Here is a 23,085-nt window from a genome sequence, read left to right on the forward strand (position 1 = left end):
TTCTCCTACAACCGTTTTTTTATTAGCCAAGGCTGTGTTCTCTTCCTCTTCAGAGAAAGACCAATGTAATTAAAACAACAAACAACAAAACTGGGAAAGCCCAAGACAGAAAGAGGAAAAATAAGTCAGAAAGCATCTCATATATCACTTGTGAAAGTTGCTCAGTCGTGTCTGACTCTGTGCGACCCCATGGACTCTATAGTGCATGGAATTCTCCAGGCCAGAATACTGGAGTGGGCAGCCTTTCCCTTCTCCAGGGGATCTTCACAACTCAGGGTTCGAACCTGGGTCTACCACATTGCAGGTGGATTCTTTCCCAGCTGAGCCACAAGGGAAGCCCAAGAATGCAGGAGTGAGTAGCCTTTCCCTTCTCTAGAGGATCTTCCCGACCCAGGAATCAAACCGGAGCCTCCTGCACTGCAGGTGGATTCTTTACCAACTGAGCTATCAGGGAAGCCTTAATATATCTCTTGACTTAAGTCATTTTGAGGACTCTGTTGATTTGGAAGGAAAACTTTCCCAACCACGCATCTCTCTTTTTCACTCAGAATACTTATTTCTTTCTACAGTTTTCCCTCACTATTGAAAAGTAGAGTGTTCCTATGAAACCTTTTGTAAGCTGGAATAACAGAAAGCAAAGAAATAGTTTTAGGATACATGTTGCTAATGGATGCACAGAGCAAATCAAGATAAAACACAGATGCTCAGAAACACAGTTCAAAGCTACGGTTGCCTGATGCTGAGACACTGAGCATAGTCCCAGGAAGGAGCTTGGCAGGGCCCCTCTTGCTACCTGGGGGCCTGTGGTGCACACTGGCTTGATAATGAGTTGCTACAAAGCAAAGGCTGAATGTTGTTTTGCTTTTTGCATTTTTTGTAAAAGGAAAAATCCTCCTTAGCTTTCTTTCAGTTAGTGAAGCTTTCATTTAAGCTTTCATTTAAGGCTACTGAAAGGGCCAAGTGCCTGAAGCAGATTTTCAAAACGCAGATACCTTGTGCTTTTAAAAAGTGTGCATGACTCTTTTCCATTAATAGTTGATTAAAAAAAGGCCTAAAGAACACTGCCCGGGCTGCCTGAGCCTGACCCGTTTGCACACTGCTGCACTGCACTGCGGAGTTTAGCTGAGCCCTACACAGTTTAGAGCCAAGTGTGCACAGCACGTAGAGCGCTTACTTGCTTGTGTCTCTCCTACACGTCCTTTCTGGCTGCTTAGGTAGTGAGAGTCACCAGGTCTCTAGGCTCCTAATTGCCATACAAGCATTCTGCCTTGAATTAATAACAGCGTTGGCTTTAGGGCGAGGAGCCCTTGTGCTCTGCAGGACAGCTGACAGTTGTCACGGGTTCTCGCCTAGGCTAGGCTCTCAAATCTATTGATCGATGGCCTGGGTTATGGATTCCAACTGCTCTCCTGCTTCTAGTAACTGTGATCTTGGCCGAGTAACCTCAGATTCATGATCCATCTCGTGGGGCTAACTATGACGGTATCCTTGCTGTCTAATGTTAGGATTTAATGCGGTGATGTGTTACATCTCACACCCTCAGAAAGCATGCAGTCAATCTCAACACCTGTGTTTACTATAAACCTGTAAAAGCTCACAAAACTCTCAAAGATTATTGACAAATGCTAACCTGTTGATTCAGAAAGAGAGCCTCGAAGAAGTACAAAAACCCGTGGGATTGGTAGTGAGGATGTGCAGAAGTATCAGCACCTCTTTATCCTCTTAAAGCCACAGTACTGTTTACTTTTATCTCACAAAGCCAGTGGGCTGTATCCAGGGCAAGATTCCTACTCCTTGATTCAAGAGAGATTTACTGAAAACTTTACTCTGTTGGAGATAAAGATGGGAACAAAGTTAAATCAGATTCTGTAATCCTTTGAGATGACAGTATATTGGAAGAGAGAGAGAACAGACCAATAAATGTGCAGTAAAGAATGAATTAGGGAAGAGACATAGGTAGAACTGAGGCGGAAGGATTGTTTTATGTAAGGTGATCATGGAAGGCCTCACTGAGAAGGGGAGATACGTTCAGAAAACTGAATCTCAGATGACTCCAGGCTTTTTGACCTGAGCAATGGGAAAAATGGAGTTTTCATTTCCTCAGAGGGACAGGTTGAGAGAGAAGATTGGGAGAGGTGACAGGAATCAGTGATTCAGATTTGGACATGTTGAGCTGGAAATGCTTAATAGACACCCAAGTGGAGAGGACAGATAAGAAACCGTTGCCACATGGAAAATTGTGGATCAGAGGAATAGAGTGACTTCGCCAGGACCAGATGATTGTTGAGTACAATAGCTAAAATTTAATTTCAGGTTTCCTGGTTTTTGATTCATTGGGTTGTTCATTTATATCAGCAGGAAATGATAGCTTTGACTGGAGAAGAAAGACACAGAAAACTCACCTACACTGCGTTTGCTTCTAAGCATCTGCAATTCATGGCTAGTCGTCATTCTCCATGAGGAAAACTTCTTTTCTCTGTTAATCTGTTAATGTTCTCTGTTACAAGTTATTATCTGAGTGAAAATTTTCATATGTCAGTAGTTTAGGAGTCAAAGATGCCGTGTTTTGGGGGTCCTTTTTACATATATGTTATTTAAAATTTCATTTCTTTTTTATTCCATTTACTGCAAAGTACCCTTAAGCCCACCAAGAAACCTGAGAATCTCCAATATTGGCTCTAACAGTGCTCGGTTAGCCTGGGATGCCACTTCAACAAAGATCAATGGTTATCGAATTGTATATAACAACGCTGATGGGACTGAAATCAATGAGGTAAGGCTGTGGAACGTGAAGTGTGTTTTTCCAGTGGTTGGGTTTTAGTTTCTTAGGGCTATGAAATTGATCATCCCAAAACATAGTGGCTTGAAACAGTTGCTAGTTACTCATTTTCTCTTGCCATTTTGGTGGGTCAGGAAGTGGATTTGGCTTGAGATGGTAGCCAAACAATGGCTGGAACCGGTGACGTCACAGCGGCTGCCATATCTCTGTCTGGTGCCTGGTCCCGGAGGACTGGGCCCCCTGGGAGCTGGAACGGCTCTACATTTCAAAGCTGATTGTTTACACGATCCTTCAGCAAGGCAGCTTTAGGGGAGCCGGACTTTTTACATGCTGGCTCAGGAGTCCCCAGACATGTCTCCAGAGACACAGAGAGAGTGCTGCATGCCAGCTGTGCCACCTTTGTGAGTTGGCAACAGAAGTCATAGAAATAACACCTCACCTCCGCTAGGAGGAGGAGCCACGTCCTGTGTGGTTCAAGGTGGGCGGGAGCACAGAGCCCACCGAGGGCACGTGGCCTGGGAGACAGATGTTGATACGGCCATCTTCAGGAAATACAGTCGGCCCCAGGGAGTGCGGGTGAGGAAGTGTGTGCCTTCACAGAAGCAGGAAACTGAAGTGCCAGTGTTTGAAAGATCCTAGTTCAGTGAGCTTACATTGAAAACTGAATCATTCAAGTTTTGTGTAGGAAGAAACTTTCAACTAATAAAATTTATTGAAACCCATGAAAATACAGTATTTTGTACTCAGTGACTAATGCTCTTCAGAAATTCTTTCCTTGGAAATACATTTTAGCAGGCTAGATAGCAGTTATTTTTATGTTTTTCCCTTAGCTTGGTCCAAGAAGCTAAGACAACAAGGGAAATATGTTGGCTTACATCATTTCTATTTCTTGACCAAGTAAAGCATGTATTTTCATATACAGAGACAAGTTTTTCCTACAATGAAATCCAAGCAATATTTTGCTGAATGTGCCCTCCTACAGCATATGGAGTAATGAATGGACAAAAACTGCACATTTGCTAACAGTGCAGAAATACTGTTCAATATCTTTTATTAAATCTTCATAAATCCCGAGGGCAAATAATTCTGGTGAAACTGCACTTATTTAGACTATGTGCTTTGCTTTTGAAGATGAGAACCTGGAGTAGTAAAAAGAAAGAAATGAAAGGCAGCAAGCTATCAATGTCTCTTTGTTATCAGTGACAAGTAAACTGCTTTCCCAAGGGCTGCAAATTCAGCTGTGTAGGAAGCTTACGTGGATCATGTAAATGAGTGCAGAAATTGCTGCATCTGCAAAGAAATAGTCTCACCTGTTTTTCTTGAAACACGAGGCTCCCTTAGGTTGTGTATCATGTTCCCGTTTGGGGGCCCTGCACGTGGCATAAATTCTCACTGAGAGACTGATGACCAGTGACAGCAGACCGTGGGTGACAGTAATGGGGTGCCTGGTGGGCACCGCATTGCTGGGGAGCTTGTACATATTCATCAAAACCCCATGGACGGAGGAGCCTGGTGGGCTGCAGTCCACAGGGTCGCGAAGAGTCGGACACGACTGAGCGATTTCACTTTCCCTCTTCAGTTTCATGCAGTGGAGAAGGAAATGGCAACCCACTCCAGTGTTCTTGCTTGGAGAATCCCAGGGATAGGGGAGCCTGGTGGGCTGCTGTCTATGGGGTCGCACAGAGTCGGACACGACTGAATCGACTTAGCAGCAGCAGCAGCAGCATCAAGAGGCAGCCACTGTTAGCTCCTGTAGGGTGTTGCTGCACAGAAATCTGCAGGGGCTGCCAGATCTTGTTCCCCTTGACTATGTGACCAGGGATTTCTTTTTATGTGAAATTTTAAAATGGTGACTCATCGAACAACCAAAATAACATAACCATATTCATTAATATTTGTTCACTTCAAAGCATTTTTATTTGGAAATAATTTTTCATGAACCAAAAATGAACTGTCATATGTGTGGATATATGAACTATATAATTATACATTTTTGTTGAGTGTAATTGACAGGTAATGTTATATTAGCCTCAGGTGTATGACATGATGGCTCAGTATTTGTGAAATGGCCATAAAAGTTCTAGTCAACATACATTTTTCCATTAAAAAATTATGGTTGTGTTCATTGAGAAATACATGTGTTTTTTTTCTGCAGTGTTTTTCCTTGGGGACTGCCTCTGGTGCTTCCTATTTCTAATTTGTATTGTGCTGGGAAATTAGAAAACTATGTTTGATAGAACTGAATTTAGAATATGAGTAAATAGACCATGCATAAAAATCTGAGAACATCTTTTCTGAATGAAGTGAATAAATAATGTGTGGCTTTTGTAACATTTCTATTTTGACTGATAGGTTTTTTTTTTTTTTTTTGGTGTTTGTGTTGTTAATTCTTAGTTTTTATTTATGCAACTGAGACTGAAGGTTGCTGGACAACTGTCTTATATGAGTCAAATACTACTTTACCTAGTTTTGGAATATATGATTTTAAGGGTGAATATCCCCACCATATTTTGCTTTACTGCTATTAATTGAAATTTTTATTTAAAGATAATGCTGCAATTGGATTGTTAGGAAATTCCCAAAATATCTTGGAATGAACTTTAAAACGTCCCAACTAAAATCTGCCTACTACATAATGTGTGATTGATTGTAAAAGCTTTGTTTTCAACTCAGTCCATATTTTTCTGCTTCACTTCCTCTTCCACCTCCCCTCCTTCACTTACTTTTCCTTCTCTCTGTCTTTTCTGCATTACCTCTCTCCCTAACTTTTTGGAGTCCAAAGAAGAAAAATAGAACAGAGCATTTAAACAAACGTTGACGAAGATGGTATGGTAATGGTGCTGGGGGTGGTGATGATGCAGCTAACACACGTTGAGCGCTTATCCTGAGTCAGGCTCTGAGATGTTTACAGAGAACACTTGGTGCAATTTTTATAGAAAAAGTGTTGCCAAAGCCTGACCTGTCAAACTGAAGAAGAAGCCGTCTCAGATAGCACGCCCTGCGAACAGCTTTGGGGAAGCGGGCAAGCATGATGGTGCCCTTTCGGTTTTCTAATGAGAGGCTGCAGGCCCTGGACTCTCGGAGACGGGCCCCGTTTCCGACACAGTGACTCAGCAGCAGAGCCCAGAGCAGAGCCCAGTCCCTGGGTCCTCATCAAGGACTCTCTTCATCCCTCCTGGAAAAGGCTGAAGTTTTTAGTTAGACTGTTTGAAAAATTATTCTCAGAAATAGTTGTGTAACAATGAGATCATAGTTATTTGTTAACATTTTCCCAAATTCTTCTCCTACATCTTAAAAGTGCTCCAAACAAAAGCAGTTCCAGAACTTAGTCTGAAGCATATTATGAGAACAAGTGGAAATGAATGACACCTCAAAGTTCTCACTTGATGAAATAAAATGATCAATAATCAATGCATGAAACATAGTCTGTTCAGCATCAAATAAAAAGCTTTTAATAAGTAAAACTAGATCTTTTCAATAGATGTATCTGTTGAAAAAAATAGGTAAATGTGTATATATATATTCAATATATAATGCTGAAATACATATACTTTTACATATGTATGTACTTATATAGAAGTATATCAAGACCTAAGTGTCCATTCCAGTTAATAGTTTTATGACTTCAGGAAGGTTAATTAAGTCTTTGGGTCTCAGGTTCCTTGTTTGTAAAACAGTCATTATACATCTAGTGAGAGGGAGGAGGAGGCAAAATAAAGCAATGAATGTGAGGTCCCTGACATAGTATAAGTGCCCAGTAAACCTTAGCCAGTATGGTTCAAAACAGCAGAAAGCAATAGGTGAGTATAGTTTAGAAGAACAACTTGAACTCATATTTTAAGTATGGATCTGTCTTTCTGTGAGTTTAAATAATGGAGCCGAACTGTAACTGGTATTTACAACCAGAGCATTTGGAGTGTGAAGCGCTTATGTTTTAAGTCTTAGGAACTGGCTGACTTTCCCTTGGGCAAGTTCCTTAACTTTTTGGAGTCTCATTTTCCCCATCTTCCGATTAGGAGTGAGAATTAGCTACCTTATAAGGCTGTGGTGAGGAGTAAGTACCACCGAGGCATGTACAGCGTGCGGACCAGAGTAAACGCTAAATTCTAAGAACTACCCACGATACTATCAGGCCTAGACTCAGAAGAGACGGTGCGTGTGTTCAGTCGGCTCTGGCTCTGTACCCAGTGCCCTGGCTGGAAACGACACCACACGATTGTGTAACTTGGGCAGGCTCGGCGGGCCCGCTGGCCTCTGCTCCTTGTGGTGTCAGCTAAGGTGACTCCTGCGTTCATCTGGGAGCCCGGCTGGGCTGGGACTTCCAAGATGACTTCACTCCCACGTCTGGGGTGGCTGAGAAGGTTGGGCTTGGCTGTTGCTCTTTAGCAGCATGGCGCAGAGTTCCAAAGTCATGAAGAGGGAAGCTCGTTTCCCCGGGGCTGGCAATCTCTCTTTATGATCTGCAGTCAGTTCCTTTGAGATGCCTACAGTCTCTGTGTTAACTGTTTGTTCAGATGAGCCCTCCGTGTAATCTCTTGTAAAATGGATTTTTGGTGCCTACATCTCAATTTCCATTTACTTATTCTATTCACTCAATATATTTATATATAATTATATATATATAATTCAATATACAATATTAAAAAAGCTAAACAAGGCCCTGCCCTCAAGAGGCTTACACTCTATGTTGGAAATAGTATCTTGTACTTAGAAAATAAAATGATTCCATGCTGGGATTGGTGCCAGGGAGGAAACAAGCACGGTCCCTGTTAGGGAGGCCAGCGGTTAGGACTCTGTGCTGAACTGCAGGGTCCATCCCTGATCGGGAGTGAAGACCCTGCATGACACAGAGTGTGGTCAGAAACAAGAAAGAAAAAGGTATATAACAAGGATAGTGTTAAAGAATCATCCTACTGAGACCGGTGGAGAGATGAACACCTCCCTACCAGGAGATGAAATATAAGCACAAGCCTAACAGATGGCGAAGGGCTTATTTTGAAAAGAGCCCAGGAAATAGGGTCCCAGACAGAATGGACTGCATCTGCACAGGTCCTGAGGTGGGAAAACTTGGATAGAAGGTTGTTGTGGCTGATGAGGGATTTCTCTTCTTATGTGAAACTTGCCAATTAAAAAATGTTGGCTCATTGAACAACTGAAACAACGCAGCAGCTGTGCTCACCTCCGCCTGCATGCTTGTTCATCTGTGTAACTCCTGTAGAAGCTATTGTACATGACTGGCTCCTCCTCGCAAAGCCAGCTGTAATCATTACGCACTTTGCATTAGCATTGCAAAACCGTGTGTACTTCACTAACTATAGCTGTAATGAATGGAAATAATATTAGTTGCAACAACGTCTTAAAAATTAACTGATAGGTATTTTACTTAACTGGAAAAGGTCAGTTTTCATTCCAATTCCAAAGAAGGGCAATGCCAAAGACTACCACACAATTGCACTCATCTCACACACTAGCAAAGTAATGCTCAAACTTCTCCAAGCCAGGCTTCAACAGTACATGAACTGTGAACTTCCAGATGTTCAAGCTGGATTTAGAAAAGGCAGAGGAACCAGAGATCAAACTGCCAACATCTGTTGAATCATTGAAAAAGTGAGAGAGTTCCAGAAAAACATCAACTTCTGCTTTATTGATTACACCAAAGCCTTTGTGTGGATCACAACAAATTGTGGAAAATTCTTCAAGAGATGAGAATACCAGACCACCTTACCTGCCTCCTGAGAAACCTTTATGCAGGTCAAGAAGCAGCAATTAGAACTGGACATGGAACAACAGACTGGTTCTAAATTGGGAAAGGAGTATGTAAGGCTGTATATAGTGACCCTGCTTATTTAACTTATATGCAGAGTACATCATGAGAAATGCTGGGCTGGAAGAAGCACAAGCTGGAATCAAGATTACCGGGAGAAATATCAATAACCTCAGATATGCAGTTGACACTACCCTTATGGCAGAAAGAGAAGAAGAACTAAAGAGCCTCTTGATGAAAGTGAAAGAGGAGAGTGAAAAAGCTGGCTTAAAACTCAACATTCAAAAACCTAAGATTGTGGCATCCGGTGCCATCACTTCATGAGAAATAGATGGGGAAGCAATGGAAACAGTGACAGACTTTATATTTTTGGGCTCCAAAATCACTGCAGATGGTGACCACAGCTATGAATTAAAAGGCACTTGTTTCTTGAAAGAAAAGCTATGACCAATGTAGACAGCATATTAAAAAGCAGACATTACTTTGCCAACAAAGATCCATCCAGTTAAAGCTATGGTTTTCCAGTGGTCATGTATGGATGTCAGAGTTGGACCACAAAGAAAGCGGAGAACCGAAGAATTGATGCTTTTGAACTGTGGTGTTGGGAGAAGACTCTTGAGAGTCCCTTGGACTGCAAGGAGATCCAAGCAGTCCATTCTAAAAGAAATCAGTCCTGAATATTCATTGGACGGACTGATGCTGAAGCTGAAACTCCAATACTTTGTCCACCTGATGCGAAGAGCTGACTCATTTGAAAAGACCCTGATGCTGGGAAAGATTGAAGTGGGGAGGAGAAGGGGACGCTAGAAGATGAGATGGCTGGATGGCATCACTGACTCAATAGACATGGGTTTGAGCAAACTCCAGGAGTTGGTGATGGACAGGGAGGCCTGGCGTGCTGCAGTCCGTGGGGTCTCAAAGAGTCAGACACAACTGAGCAACTGAACTGAACTGATTTTATTTAAGGATACGAGATCAGAAATGTGAATATATAAATTCACTGTCTCTCTCTTTAATTGAAGTAGAGTTGACTTACAGTGTGGTGGCTGCACAGCAAGTTGATTCGGTTACACACGTAGAAAGAGGGCTTCTTTTTTGTATTCTTTTCCATTATGGTTCATGATTCAGCATCTCCTTTGTAGCACTTATACCACTCGTGCCGTCAGCCCAGTGACCAGCAGCCTGGAAAGCGTCTGATAGGCTGTTATGACCTCTCTCTTTTGCAGGTTGAAGTCGACCCTGTTACGACATTCCCTCTGAAGGGCTTGACACCCGTCACCGAATATACTGTTGCCATTTTCTCCCTCTATGACGAGGGGCAGTCTGAACCTCTGACTGGAATTTTTACCACAGGTCAGTCTTACTATGGTTCGAAAAGTTTCCAGGAGTAACTGTGTGGAAACCAGAAGCTGGAGAGCTTCTTCAAGGGTGATTTTGAAGAGACTGTGTTTTAGATATTTATGCATTGGCTGCATCAGACCTTGGTTGCAGCATGCGGGGTCTTCAGTTGCAGCACACGCAGCCTCAGTTGCGGCCTGTGGGGTCTAGTTCCCTGACTGGGGATGGAACTCTGGCCCCCTGTATGCAGAGCACAGAGTCTCACTACTTGGCCATGAGGTAAGTCCCAAGAGATTGCATTTTAATTTTTATTTATTTTATACTATTATTACCCAATGAGTGATATTAGCTGAGTAGAATGCCTGCTGGTTAAGTATTTTCTCTCAAGGCAAAGAGCAACAGAACCATCTAAGTTCAAAGGTCTTTGCTAAATAAAAGTCTGCACCGTTTTCTTCCTAATCTCACGCTGTTTCTTTTGTTCTAGTGACATAAAATTTTCACATTTCTTCCACTGATATATGTGTATATTAATTGAACTTCCAAAATTACAGCTCTTCAACAGGTTTTGGCCTACAGAAATGACAGGTACATGCCATTTAACCTAATGCATCAGTCTGTAGCCAATTAGGTATTTTCATGCTGCTTGGCAATAGTCTTAGAACAATATGGCATATTTTAAATACTAAAATAAAAAATAAAGCACGATGCACTATTTTTCTTTTCTGTATATACCCTGTAGTCATTCAATAAGTGTAACTTTTTTTTTTTGCCTCTTGGTGGAAAAATTCTGTTTGCTTTCCAGACTTTATTAATTGCACTTGGAAACAAATTTAGTGCTGTACTAAGAAGAGAAGGTAATTTGGAAAGAGATAAGAAATAAGGGGGATTGTGAAATAATGTTCACAGAGAAGAGTTCAGTGATTTTGAAAAATCTCCCAAAGGCTAACTCTAGTTGGAATTCTCATGATATCCTGTCAAAGAGTTTTAAAACCTCTGATTTCAAATAATAAAAATCAATGAGTTACAATTCACTTTGGGTGTAATTAGATGTTATGGTCTTTGTTGCGTATCCCAGAAGCATGTAAACAGTGTAATAGTGGATGTCTGATAAATGATATTTCAATTTGATGGCAGCCATATGTACAAAATTAAAAGGATGAATATTCTTCTCTGGATTTAACTTATTACTAAAGAGTGATTCAGGCATGAGAGTCAATAAAGCTAGAAGTGACATTTCTCAGGCTTCTAAGGCATCATTTTATTAATTTCTTTAAAATACTTGGAAAACAGTATCTTTGTAAAATAACAAATGTGGCACTCTTATTTTTTTATAATTAATGAAAAGAGCCAAATAGAGACTCCAAGAGTTCTGGAAAGTACTAAAAAACTGTAGAAGTCTGCTCTGTCTCCGGTCTCCCTAACTTACACTGTGGGTAAATGCTGGACACAGGAACACGAGCCCACACTGGACTGATTGGCGCTGCTTTCCCCGCTTCTACGTGCTTTCCTGAAACAAGGGATTCGCCAGAGCCTTCTCTACCTGGGGCCCCTGGCGGGCTGCTTGAGTTTCGGGTCTCTTGCCGTCTCTGTTCCCTAACAGAATCTCCCCCCTTGGCTTACAGAGGAAGTTCCAGCCCAGCAGTACTTGGAAATTGACGAGGTGACGACGGACAGCTTTCGAGTGAGCTGGCACCCGCTCTCGGCGGACGAGGGGCAGCACAAGCTGATGTGGATCCCAGTCTACGGGGGCAGCACCGAAGAAGTGAGTGGTCTGAGGTCGAAAAGTACTCCAGAGCGTCTTAGCCGGCTTCCCTGGTAGCTCAGCGGTAAAGAATCCGCCTGCAATGCGGGAAACGCGGGGTCGATCCCTGGGTCAGCAATATCCCCCAGAGAAGGAAATGGCAACCCACTCCAGCATTCTTTTCTGGGAAATCCCATGGACCGAGGAGCCTGGTGGCTACAGTCCACAGGGTCGCAAAAAGTCGGACACGACTTACCGACTAAATAGCAACAACAACAATTTTATTAGGAAGCGAATGCCCAGTGCTGACATTTGAGTTGGTTTTTGTATTAAAATACATGGAGAATACCAGAAGGACTCAATACTTTGCATGACCTGGAGTTTTATAAATGTCAAATCATATGATTTTTCTAAGATCAAAATGCATTTTTGTTAGGGCTTTAGTTATAAGTGTTACATATTTCCAGTATCTTTGATTTTCATAAATGGCACTTAATAAAACTTCTGAAATGCTGCTTTTACAATATTAATCATTCCTTTGCTGAGAGAATTGAAAGGAAAAAAGGCTCTGGTTTGACTTTAAAATTGAACTCAGTGGCCCTGGAGTTCCTTATGCTTAGTTATTTTTTGCTTACACTTGGGATAGCATCTTTGCTTTTTATTATTTTTTCTTAACGTTCTCTTCTGTTATTCAAGTAAACCCGGTCGCTAAGGACCAAATACCTTTCAGGTTGTCCTAAAAGAAGACCAAGACTCGTATGTTATTGAAGGCCTGGAGCCTGGCACTGAGTATGAAGTCTCCCTGCTGGCTGTGCTGGACGACGGGAGTGAGAGCGAGGTGGTCACAGCTGTTGGGACCACACGTAAGTCTTAGTCGGGCCACGGCGGACTTCACAGCTCCCATCAGTTATTCTCACACCCTTTTCACCCTCCTGGGTTCCCTGCCCATCAGCCTTACTCCTGGCTTCAGAAACTTTGTCCCTAGAATTCTTCACACATCTTCACCTTTAATGAAATCAGTGTGCAGAGCACCTTAGACTCTTGGTCTGTCATCATCTAAAGGCAGGGACCATATCTGTATTGTTCACCGTTACATCCCCAACACTTAACACAATTCACGGCATATTTTAACTGTGCAATGAATACTTGTTATGGAAGAATGGGTGAATGGATGGTTGGATGGATGGATGGATGAAATAATTTATAACTGAATAAATGAGCAAATCAGATTAATGTAGGACAAAAGTGTCCAGGAGTTTCTGGAAAATCCCAAGTTGATCTTGGTTCCAAGAATCTTGCACAAAATTCGCTTGCTGATTCATTCATCCCTTCATTTTTTAAATATGAGGTATTAACCACACATTGTCTTTGATTGGGTTCCCTGGAACCAGATTCTGAAATAGAAAATTGCATCCAGAAGGTTTGTTGAAGAGTGTAGCTGGGAGATACATCCGTAAGGAAACTAGGATGAAAGGATAGGGAATAGGGAAAAGCTAAAACCGAGCCCTCAGTAAATTCTGTTAGAAATTCTGCACCTGGCGTGGCCCTTCTGAGTGGTCCCAAATTGAGTCGAAGGGCTGGGTCTTTGTACCCCATGTCATTGGAGGTAGGCCATCCCCTGACAGAGTCTGCAGTCTCAGGCAAGGCAAGCCCCAGGGGTCTGAGCCAGTATTCTAGAAGCTGCTGGATGAGCATGTTGACCTCAAAGAGGAAATCTGAGCAAATAGCCCTTCTATCCTCTGGTTGCCCAGTGTGGATACAGAAATAGCAGATGCGCTTCTTATTGTCTGCCTTGCTGCTCCTTCTTGGCAGCCCCTTTACAGCTGCTTGATTTCCTTTAATCATCATGATTATGCCCCATTTCAAAGTGGATTTCACATTTTATAGATGTAATTTTCAATATGATGGCAGGTGTCTGTGATTAGAAACTTCTTCAGGTTTTAGTTTCCTTGTCTGCCTTTTCTTTGAAAACTCTAAAATGCTATACACAAATTTATAGAGTTATCATCATTAGAGAAGTTTAAAGTCATGAATACTTTTTTAGTTGACAGTTTTTGGACAGAACCACCTACGACGGAAGAAGCCCCTACCAGACCTGTGACATCAGGTAAGAGCGAACAGAAGCCCGAGTACCCGTAAGAAGAAGAGTTTGTTTGAAGCAGAAGTTATGTTATCCCAGTTTTATCTGATTTATATTATTGTTAGGAACGGGGCATGCAGGCTCAAATTTCACTCCTGTTAGAACTGTCCACCTCTTATCCTTGAGTGCTGATCAGTCTTCGAGTCTACTCATCGTTGTCCCCGTGGCGCTCTCTCTGTTTCCCGTCTTCATTTGGATTTCCATCTAAACGTTTAGAGGATGTTAGCCTGAGCAGCCCCAGCCTCTGCTCTGCTTTTGAGCTCAGTGACTCCTCCTGCTGCTGTCCGTTGAGGATTGTTCCTATCAGGGTGTCTGTGCGTTTCCGGGGGTGATTGAGGCCTGGCTGTGTACCGGTCTTACATCAGTTATTTCCTCTCTCAATCTAACTTCCCCTCCGTCACCATACAGCACCCAACTAGCTGTCGGAGTCCGCTAGATACAAGCCTGATGAGGCTTATTTCCCGACTTAAAACCTTTCAGTGGATCTCTGTTATCATCCACGTATCCATCCATTCACGGATTCGCTCTTCAGTTAACCTTTTTACTGAGCCCTTCCTTACGCTCGCAGTCTCTTTCCTTAACACCCGGAATGCTTCCTGGTGAGATCCTGTTCTCTTCCTGCCTTCAACCCTAGCGGTATTTTTCGCGCTTTCCCGGTACCCTCCTGTCGTCTAGAGCGCCTCGTCCTGAAGGGGAGGCGCTGCACTCTGCACCCACACCCCGGTCCCTCCCGCAGTTTTGCCTAGGAAGGCCCTTCGTCTGCCTCCTCTGTGACGCGTGTTAAGCATTTGTGTCTTAAAGGCCTGACACCGTCTAACATACAGGAAAAGTTCAGGGAGTGTTTGCTGAATGGCAGTAAGTGAATGAAGAGAGGAGTCAGTGGAGGTGGAGAGATTGGAAGGGAGTTAGCATGAGAGGGAGAAGAGGAGATGGGACAAATGAGAGCCGTCGCTGTGGGAGACAAGAGGAGACGGTCAGAGAGCGCAGGTGGAGGCGCAGAGACCCCGGAGGAAGGGTAGTGTCCACGCGGGCTGAGCGCAGGTGGAGGCGGAGAGACCCCAGAGGAAGGGTAGCGTCCACGCGGGCTGAGCGCAGATGGAGGCGGACAGACCCCGGAGGAAGGGTAGCGTCCACGCGGGCTGAGCGCAGATGGAGGCGGAGAGATCCAGAGGAAGGTAGCGTCCCCGCGGGCTGAGCGCAGGTGGAGGTGCAGAGACCCTGGAGGAAGGGTAGTGTCCCCACCGGCTGAGCGCAGGTGGAGGCGGAGAGACCCCAGAGGAAGGGTAGCGTCCACGCGGGCTGAGCGCAGATGGAGGCGGAGAGATCCAGAGGAAGGTAGCGTCCCCGCGGGCTGCGTGGATCGAGGCCGCCGCGGTGGGAGACGTGTGCTTTGAGTGACGGGTGTTAACAGGAGGAACGGCCGGGGAGCGTTCCTGGGGTCCAGGGTTGAAGACTCTGTCTCCCAGGGCAGGATGTGGGTTTGAGTCCTGGTTGGAGAACTAAGACCCACATGCTGCGGCCAACATTGTTTAAGAAACCTAGCAATAAAAAGAGAAACAGGTGAGTAGGTGACGGGTGTGTGTGTGTCCGATGCTGCCTTGCACACCGAGCTCGGCCATGTGGGACCCTTGCCCTGCTTCTCCCGCGCAGACTGACGAGAGTTCTCACTGTTGTGCCCCGCTCGGGGCTCCCCTTTTCCTTACGGAGACTGAGAGCTGCTCCCCGGTTCCCTTTACCAGTGTACACAAAGCGTGGGGGTTTTGAGGGGTCCACGGACTCACCTTGAAAGCATCTTTTAAACCCATTTTTATTTGCTGTTAATCGGTGTCCTAGCTCCCGGTTAACCACTGAAGCTGGGCAGTTCTTGTTTCGCCTGGGTCTGCATAACAGAGAGATACTAAATGATGCTTGTTGCCATGTCCACAGATCACCTCTGTAGCTCATTTTGGAATAAGATGGATAAAAAGTTCTTTAAATCCCTGGTTGTGTCTATTCCAGTTTTCCGCACCGGAATCAGGAACCTGGTGGTAGATGATGAGACCACTTCTAGCCTGCGGGTAACATGGGACATTTCAGACAGCAGTGTGCAGCAGTTCAGGGTGACCTACCTGACTGCTCAAGGGGACCCAGCGGAAGAAGTGCTGGGAACGGTGTGTATCAACAGAGCTGATGAGCCACTCTGCGTCTCCTGACTAACCAGACCAACACGCTGTGAATGCAAGCTTTACGCTCATTTCGTCGTCTCTCTGGAAACTAATGTTTTTGTTTGACCCAAACTTGATGACTTTTCTCTCTCTGAAGCTGACCATCTTTGTAACCTGCTCTAAATAGATAAAGCATCTGAACCTTCTTTACCTCTTTGCTTCTGTTGCCTTGACAACTTGCTGAGCACAAAAATTGGATCATAAATAGTCTGTTATACACTTGTCTCTGTGCATGTGTGTGTGCATACTTTTGATATATAAACTTTTAATATATAAACATATATATATACACACATATATAATTTTTGATGGTGAGAATCTGATTAAAAGGTTCAGCAAAACATAGCTCAAAGGTCTTCTTTATGTAGTTGTAGTGTTCCTAATAAAATGCCCTCCATTAACAATTAGTTGTATTTTCCCCTGACACTGACTCTGTTTGAGCAGGTTTATAGTCATTTCTAATGTATTCTTAATCATGAGTGTCTTCCTGAGGGATTTAGATTTTTGTGTGTTTTCTTTGTTTCATCTCTGGTTTTTTTTTTCTCTGTTGAGAACCTGGGTACCCTCTTTTTTAATTAAGAAATGAAGTGTTTTTGTTTTTAAAATTTTAAAAACCATATAATTTTTAAAGGTTACTTTCCATTTAGTTAGTACACAATATTGGCTACATTCCTGTGTTGTACACTATATCCTTGAGCCTGTCTTAAAACCATGAGCAACATCATTATCCTTTCTTTCTCTTCCTCACTTGTAAAGCCTTTGATGGCAAATTATTGTATTTTTATGATACATAAACAATTGTTGGAGCTCCAGATTCTTTCAGGAAAGTCCTTAATTTCAGGCTGATGGATGAATTGCCGTAAAACACAGTGATAACACAGTGAGCAATAACCAGGTCCACTGTGAATGACCAAAAGGTCCATGGAATTGGTCTGGGGGCAGTTTTGGAAAGTTAATGGACACTTGAATAAAACAGGTTGAGTTATAAATTCACTCAGATTATAGATTTCAAATGATCCATGATTGGAACATACCAAAAAGCTAAAATTGTGCTTAACCATGGCGACTGAAGACGTAATTTGGATGTTTCATTTTTTCCTGTTATTGTCCTCATATTTTAATCTAGTCCCTAAAATGAAGCCCATAAAAACTTTCCAGAGTGAGAGCTTTGTGTTTTGGTTTTTGTTTCTACTCTTTCCAAGAAACACATTAAGCTTCTTGCTAAATATTCCCACTAATTTGGAATGAGTAACAGTTTAATCTTGTGTGTGCACTTGTAAGCCATACAAGGTAAAATAATAATAATATTTACTTTGGATCGTCTCTAGATAATTTTCCCTTTGCTAGTTTCTTTCATTTCACACTGTTTATTTTGAAACACTTGGACACCTAGATGAAGGAAAAAAAGATCAAATGTCTTCAACACATATGTGCCCCAGTTAAACAAACGTGTAATAAAATGAAAAATATTTGATAAAATTTGATGGTAATTATTTACTGTGCAGAAGTATGTTTGCTATGCAGAAGAAAGTAGTTTAGAATTTTTTAACTATCAATACCCTTTGGTGAATTCCAATGAAATTCAATTTGTGCACTCTTTATTTACAGACATATTTTCTGGGACTCTACTGGGGAGTAATTGAGAATTTATATCTGTGTTTTATGAAACATTACTGCTATATAAATGTAATATATTATTGGAGACAGAAAGTGTGTGCATTTAGATTATAAAACAAAGGTATGTCAGGCACTTGAACTATATTATTAATAGCTCCCACCTACCATATGAATATCTTAAATATTTTCTCTTTTTTTGATTTTTTAAAGTATAATTGATTTACAGTGTTGTGTTGGTTTTTGCTCTGCTGCAGAGTGATTCAGTCACACACACACGCTCTTTTTCGTCATGGTTTATCACCCCTGTGCTGTACAGAGGGACCTTGTTTATCCATCCTGTATATGCTGGCTTACATCGACTGACTCCAACCTCAGCTCGACCCCTCCCTCAACCCTGCCCCCCTGACAACCCCAAGGTCTGTTCTCTGCGTCTGTGAGACTGTTCACGTTAGGTGAGTAAGTCCAGCCAAATGAATGATTAAAATAATGAGGCTGACAGGGAAAGACAGAGGGCTTAAACATGTTACAAATGTGGGAAAGGAAATGTGTCCGGATAGGAGAAACGCCTCTTACCATCTTTCCAAATCTTCTTTAGCTATAAAACCTTATTAAATTTATCCAAGGAAATGATAAGATAAAGTACCAAAGTTGGAGAATAGTATATAGATCTATGGTAAACCAAATTCAAGCTTTAATATATATAAAACAAGGGGAATTAACTTTACTTTTCCAATTGAGGTTAAGTGAAATATTTCTATATTTTCTAAGCATAATCAAATCTACCAAATATTCCCAATAAAAAGCTTTCAAACCCTTAGAAAGTAAAACTCCCTGTCAAATATTTCATAAAGACTGACTTTCAGCTCTGCTCAGAAATGGAGCCATGGCAATGACCTTGCCCTCAGCTTTGTTGGCAGTGGAGGGAGGTCTCACGTGTCTTTATTTGTGAAAGGCTGACCAGGATTCCAGACTTTTCTGGATCCTACACGAAAAATCTAAAACTGTGCACTGAATTTTAAGTTGCAGGAAATATTCTAGAGCAGGGATAGTCAGAATGTAGATCAGTCTCCTACAAGATAAGCTTGATATTAACATTAAGTTTTTAAAAACATTTATAGCAATTTGACATTGCTGGAATATTCAAGAATATGATCATATGTTTTAGCAATTTTGTTTTATGAATACTGATCTTCAGGGGTTGGAATTAAAACAACAGCACCAACCCCACCTAATCCTTCACCATAGAAAGCATGATAATCAGTTTATAGAAACAGAACTTTCTAAGACAGCAGCAAAATGAGACATGGGGAATCCTCTGTCTACTGTGGGAACCTCTTGCTGGATGAGATCCAGTTCTGAAGAGCTTTGAGCAATAATGGAGCTAGACATGGAGTCGCATATTTGAAAAATTAAAAACGTGACGTTTACTGGTTAGATTTGCATCCCTTTTAACCATGAGTGTCTTTCATAGAATTGTTTCATAAACAAAACCATCATCTGCTATGACCTGTAGCATCTGTTTTTAGTGGGTGCCCATCTCTTTAAAAGAGTTTTACTGAAGTATAGTTGGTTTACTATGTGGTGTTAGTTTCAGCGTACAGCAAAGGGATGTGGAGACACATGTACACATGTCCATTCCTTTTCAGATTCTTTTCCCGTGCAGGTTGTTACAGAATGTTAAGTAAAGTTCCCTGTGCTGTACTGTAGGTACTGTGCCTTATCTATTTTATATACAGTAGTGTGCGTATGTTTATCTCAAGCTCCTAATTTGTCTCCCCCTCCACGTTTCCCTTTTGGTAACTATAAGTTTGTTTTCAAAATCTGTGAGCCTTTTCGGTTTGTAAATAAGGTAATATATATCATTTTTTAAAATTAGATTCCATGTATGAGTGATATCATATGATATTTGTCTTTCTCTGTCTGACTTACTTCACTCAGTATGATAGATAATCTCTAGGTCCATCCATATTGTTGCAAATGGAGTTGTTTCCATGGCTGAGTGATATTCCTTTGCATATATGCACCGCATCTTCTTTATCCGTTCCTCCGCCAGTGGAGTTGCTTCCATGGCTGAGTGATATTCCTTCGCGTCTGTGCACCGCATCTTTATCCGTTCCTCCGCCAGAGGCCGTTTCTGCTTCCATGGCTGAGTGATATTCCTTCGCATCTGTGCACCGCATCTTTATCCGTTCCTCCGCCAGTGGAGTTGCTTCCATGGCTGAGTGATATTCCTTCGCATCTGTGCACCGCATCTTTATCCGTTCCTCCGCCAGTGGAGTTGCTTCCATGGCTGAGTGATATTCCTTCGCGTCTGTGCACCGCATCTTTATCCGTTCCTCCGCCAGAGGCCGTTTCTGCTTCCGTGGCTGAGTGATATTCCTTCGCGTCTGTGCACCGCATCTTTATCCGTTCCTCCGCCAGTGGCCGTTGAGGCTGCTTCCATGGCTGAGTGATATTCCTTCGCATCTGTGCACCGCATCTTTATCCGTTCCTCCGCCAGTGGCCGTTTCTGCTTCCATGGCTGAGTGATATTCCTTCGCATCTGTGCACCGCATCTTTATCCGTTCCTCCGCCAGTGGCCGTTTCTGCTTCCATGGCTGAGTGATATTCCTTCGCATCTGTGCACCGCATCTTCTTTATCCGTTCCTCCGCCAGTGGAGTTGCTTCCATGGCTGAGTGATATTCCTTCGCATATGTGCACCGCATCTTTATCCGTTCCTCCGCCAGTGGCCGTTGAGGCTGCTTCCATGGCTGAGTGATATTCCTTCGCATCTGTGCACCGCATCTTTATCCGTTCCTCCGCCAGTGGCCGTTTCTGCTTCCGTGGCTGTTGTAAATGCTTCTGCAGTGAGCACTGGGGTACATGTGTCTTTTCAAATTGTGGTTTTCTCCGGGTATATGCTCAGGAGTAGGATTGCTGGCAATGGCACCCCACTCCAGTACTCTTGCCTGGAAAGTCCCACGGACGGAGGAGCCCGGTGGGCTGCAGTCCATGGGGTCGCTAAGAGTCAGACACGACTGAGCGACTTCACTTTCACTTTTCACTTTTATGCATTGGAGAAGGACATGGCAACCCACTCCAGTGTTCTTGCCTGGAGAATCCCAGGGACGGGGGAGCCTGGTGGGCTGCCGTCTATGGGGTCGCACAGAGTCGGACACGACTGAAGCGACTTAGCAGCAGCCGCAGCAGCAGGATTGCTGGATCATATGGTAGTTCTATTTTAGTTTGTTAAGGAAGCTCCAGACTGTTCTCCATAGAGAACAAATTTACATCCCATCAACAGTGCAGAAACGTTCCCTTTGCTCTGCACCCTCTTCAGCATTTATTGTTTATAGATTTATAATGATGTCCATTCTGACCGGCAGTGTGAGGTGGTACCTAATTGTCATTTTGATTTGCATTTCTCTAATAATTAGGGATGTTGAGCATCTTTTTATGTGCTCCTTGGCCATCCATATGTCATTTTTGGAGAAATGTCTGTTTAGATCTTCTGAGTGGGTGCTCATCTTTACCTTGCTTTGCGCAAACAAGCAGAGGTCCAGTAGAAGGAACTTTGCATACCCAAGAGAAGGTTTATGTTTTATTCTTGGGAGTGAGTATCATGAGGATAAAGAAGTTTTCATAGTACAGTCAGCTGGAACAGAGGGCAGTGGTTAAAAAAGGGATCAGACCAGATATTCAGGATTTCAATATGGCCTTTTTGTGTGTGGGTGTTCCGTTGCTCAGTTGTGTCCAACTCTTTGCAGTGCTATGGACTGTAGCCTGCCAGGCTCCTCTGTCCATGGGATTCTCCAGGCAAGAATACTGGAGTGGGTTGCCATTCCCTTCTCCAGAGGTCTTCCTGACCCAGCGATGGAACTTGCATCTCCTGCACTGCAGGCAGATTCTTTACCACTGAGCCACCTGGGAAGCCCATGGCTTTTTTTTTTACCCGATAGCTATATGAGTCTCAGTTTCCTCATCTATGAAATGAGAGTAATGATACTTCTTACCTCAAAATGCTGTGGTGAAGAGTGAGAGAGGTACTGCAATTGGATACCTAGAGCAGTACTTGGCAGATAATAACAGCTAGCTAAATGAGCACTATTGCTATAAACCCCAGAAACTGCTGCCTGGCAGGTTAAACGAGCCCGGCAGGACAGCCCCACCACTTCCAGTGCCCTGCAGGCCAAATCTGATTGGTCCCAAGTCCGTGTGCTTCTCAGTTTGAGAGGTGACCTTATATAAGGAACACCAGCATGGGTGGTTAGATAGGCACACAGCTTGGAATCAAAGCCCAGGCTCTGGGCTCCAGAGGGTTATATCGAAAAGAAATGCCCTGAAGGAAGCTACATGGATGGATAAGACCAGACAGGACAACCGCGATTCTTTTTTAACGTCTTCTTAATGCAGGGTTATCCAACTCCTTCTAGAGTAAAGCAGAGCTCCTTGTGTAAAATCTCCCTCCTAGGACTGCATCAGTACCATCCTGGATATTCAATGTCATTCCATATGAGGAGCAAAATCATATTGCTTTAGTATAAATCACCTAATGCAGACTTCCTCTTTTTATATTAACCCCCTACCCTGGCTGCTTTTAGAGCTTAGCAATATCTTAGCAACAGCTGCTTCTGAGTTCAACTCGAGGCTTTCTAGGGCTTATTGCATGATTTATAGGTTCCTTCCCTCATCCAGAAGTAGACAGCGCGCCCTTTGCCTGCTGGCATTTTACCCAGCTCTTGAATCCAAAACCATCTCCAGCTGTCCCAGTCTTGTGACTCCCTTAAACTAGTTTGGGTCAGTTCTTACATCCTAGCATTTTTTTCCAGCCATGATGAAGCCTTTTAAATGGCACAGAAATGTGCCAGCATCTAACTGCTGAAGCCTGGGGAGAAAGTTTTGTGGCCTTAGTATTAAGAACATGTGGCTCTTATGGTCCATATATTCCTTTAGGGATGGCAGGATTCGCCACACGGAACGTGGCACCAATGTGTGGGTGGTGTCCACCCCACTGCTGGATTTTAGTTTCTGCAGACTTTAGAGTCAGAGGAATGGTGATTTCAGATTGAGGAAGACCTCTCCTCTCAGAAGTAAAAGAAACTGCAACCTTTCTTAGTGTCACCGGTAAATATCTTTCGGCTCGGAAATCTGGGATTTAACGTGTGGTTGTGGTGTTCTTGGCTAGCATTCACCCTGAAATACTGGGATTAGATGATCTCTGAACAGGGAGAAATGGAAGGCTGACTTTTCAAGAGGATATTTAAGTAGAAGCAAATATGCTGTGCAGGCTGTGTTATAGAATGAACACTCCTAAGCCATAAACACCTGCTTTCCAAACAGACGATCGTTTTTTCTTCTGGCTGCTTTACAAATGCTGAAAAGATGTTGAGAGAAGGCTGCTCCTGAGCGCTCAAGAGCTTCACATCTAAGCCTTCTGCTTTAGTGATTAGAAGCTGAGGGCTGCTCTGAGGGGAGCTGCAGAGAGAAGTGCTTTTGCATGAATGTCTTCCTCTTGTCAGCCT

At 43.1% G+C, this 23,085-nt stretch overlaps 1 protein-coding gene across 5 annotated transcripts in view; it reads left to right on the forward strand.

The window, feature by feature from the left end:
* Positions 1–23,085, forward strand: part of COL14A1 (collagen type XIV alpha 1 chain) — a 230,700-nt gene that overhangs the window by 78,656 nt on the left and 128,959 nt on the right. For 4 of the 5 annotated variants that reach the window (XR_008702439.1, XR_008702440.1, XM_055546783.1 and 1 more), the window contains exons 14-19: positions 2,634–2,773; positions 9,770–9,896; positions 11,504–11,643; positions 12,353–12,485; positions 13,667–13,729; positions 15,761–15,912. Coding sequence is in view for 3 of the 5 variants with exons in the window: in XM_055546783.1 (XP_055402758.1) it covers positions 2,634–2,773; positions 9,770–9,896; positions 11,504–11,643; positions 12,353–12,485; positions 13,667–13,729; positions 15,761–15,912 (755 nt within the window). In the remaining 2 variants the exon portion in view is untranslated. The remainder of the gene's footprint in view (positions 1–2,633; positions 2,774–9,769; positions 9,897–11,503; positions 11,644–12,352; positions 12,486–13,666; positions 13,730–15,760; positions 15,913–23,085) is intronic. The other variant, XM_055546785.1, reaches the window with a different exon arrangement.

This window comes from Bubalus kerabau, chromosome 14, assembly GCF_029407905.1.
Source record: "Bubalus kerabau isolate K-KA32 ecotype Philippines breed swamp buffalo chromosome 14, PCC_UOA_SB_1v2, whole genome shotgun sequence".
NCBI lineage: Eukaryota > Metazoa > Chordata > Mammalia > Artiodactyla > Bovidae > Bubalus > Bubalus kerabau.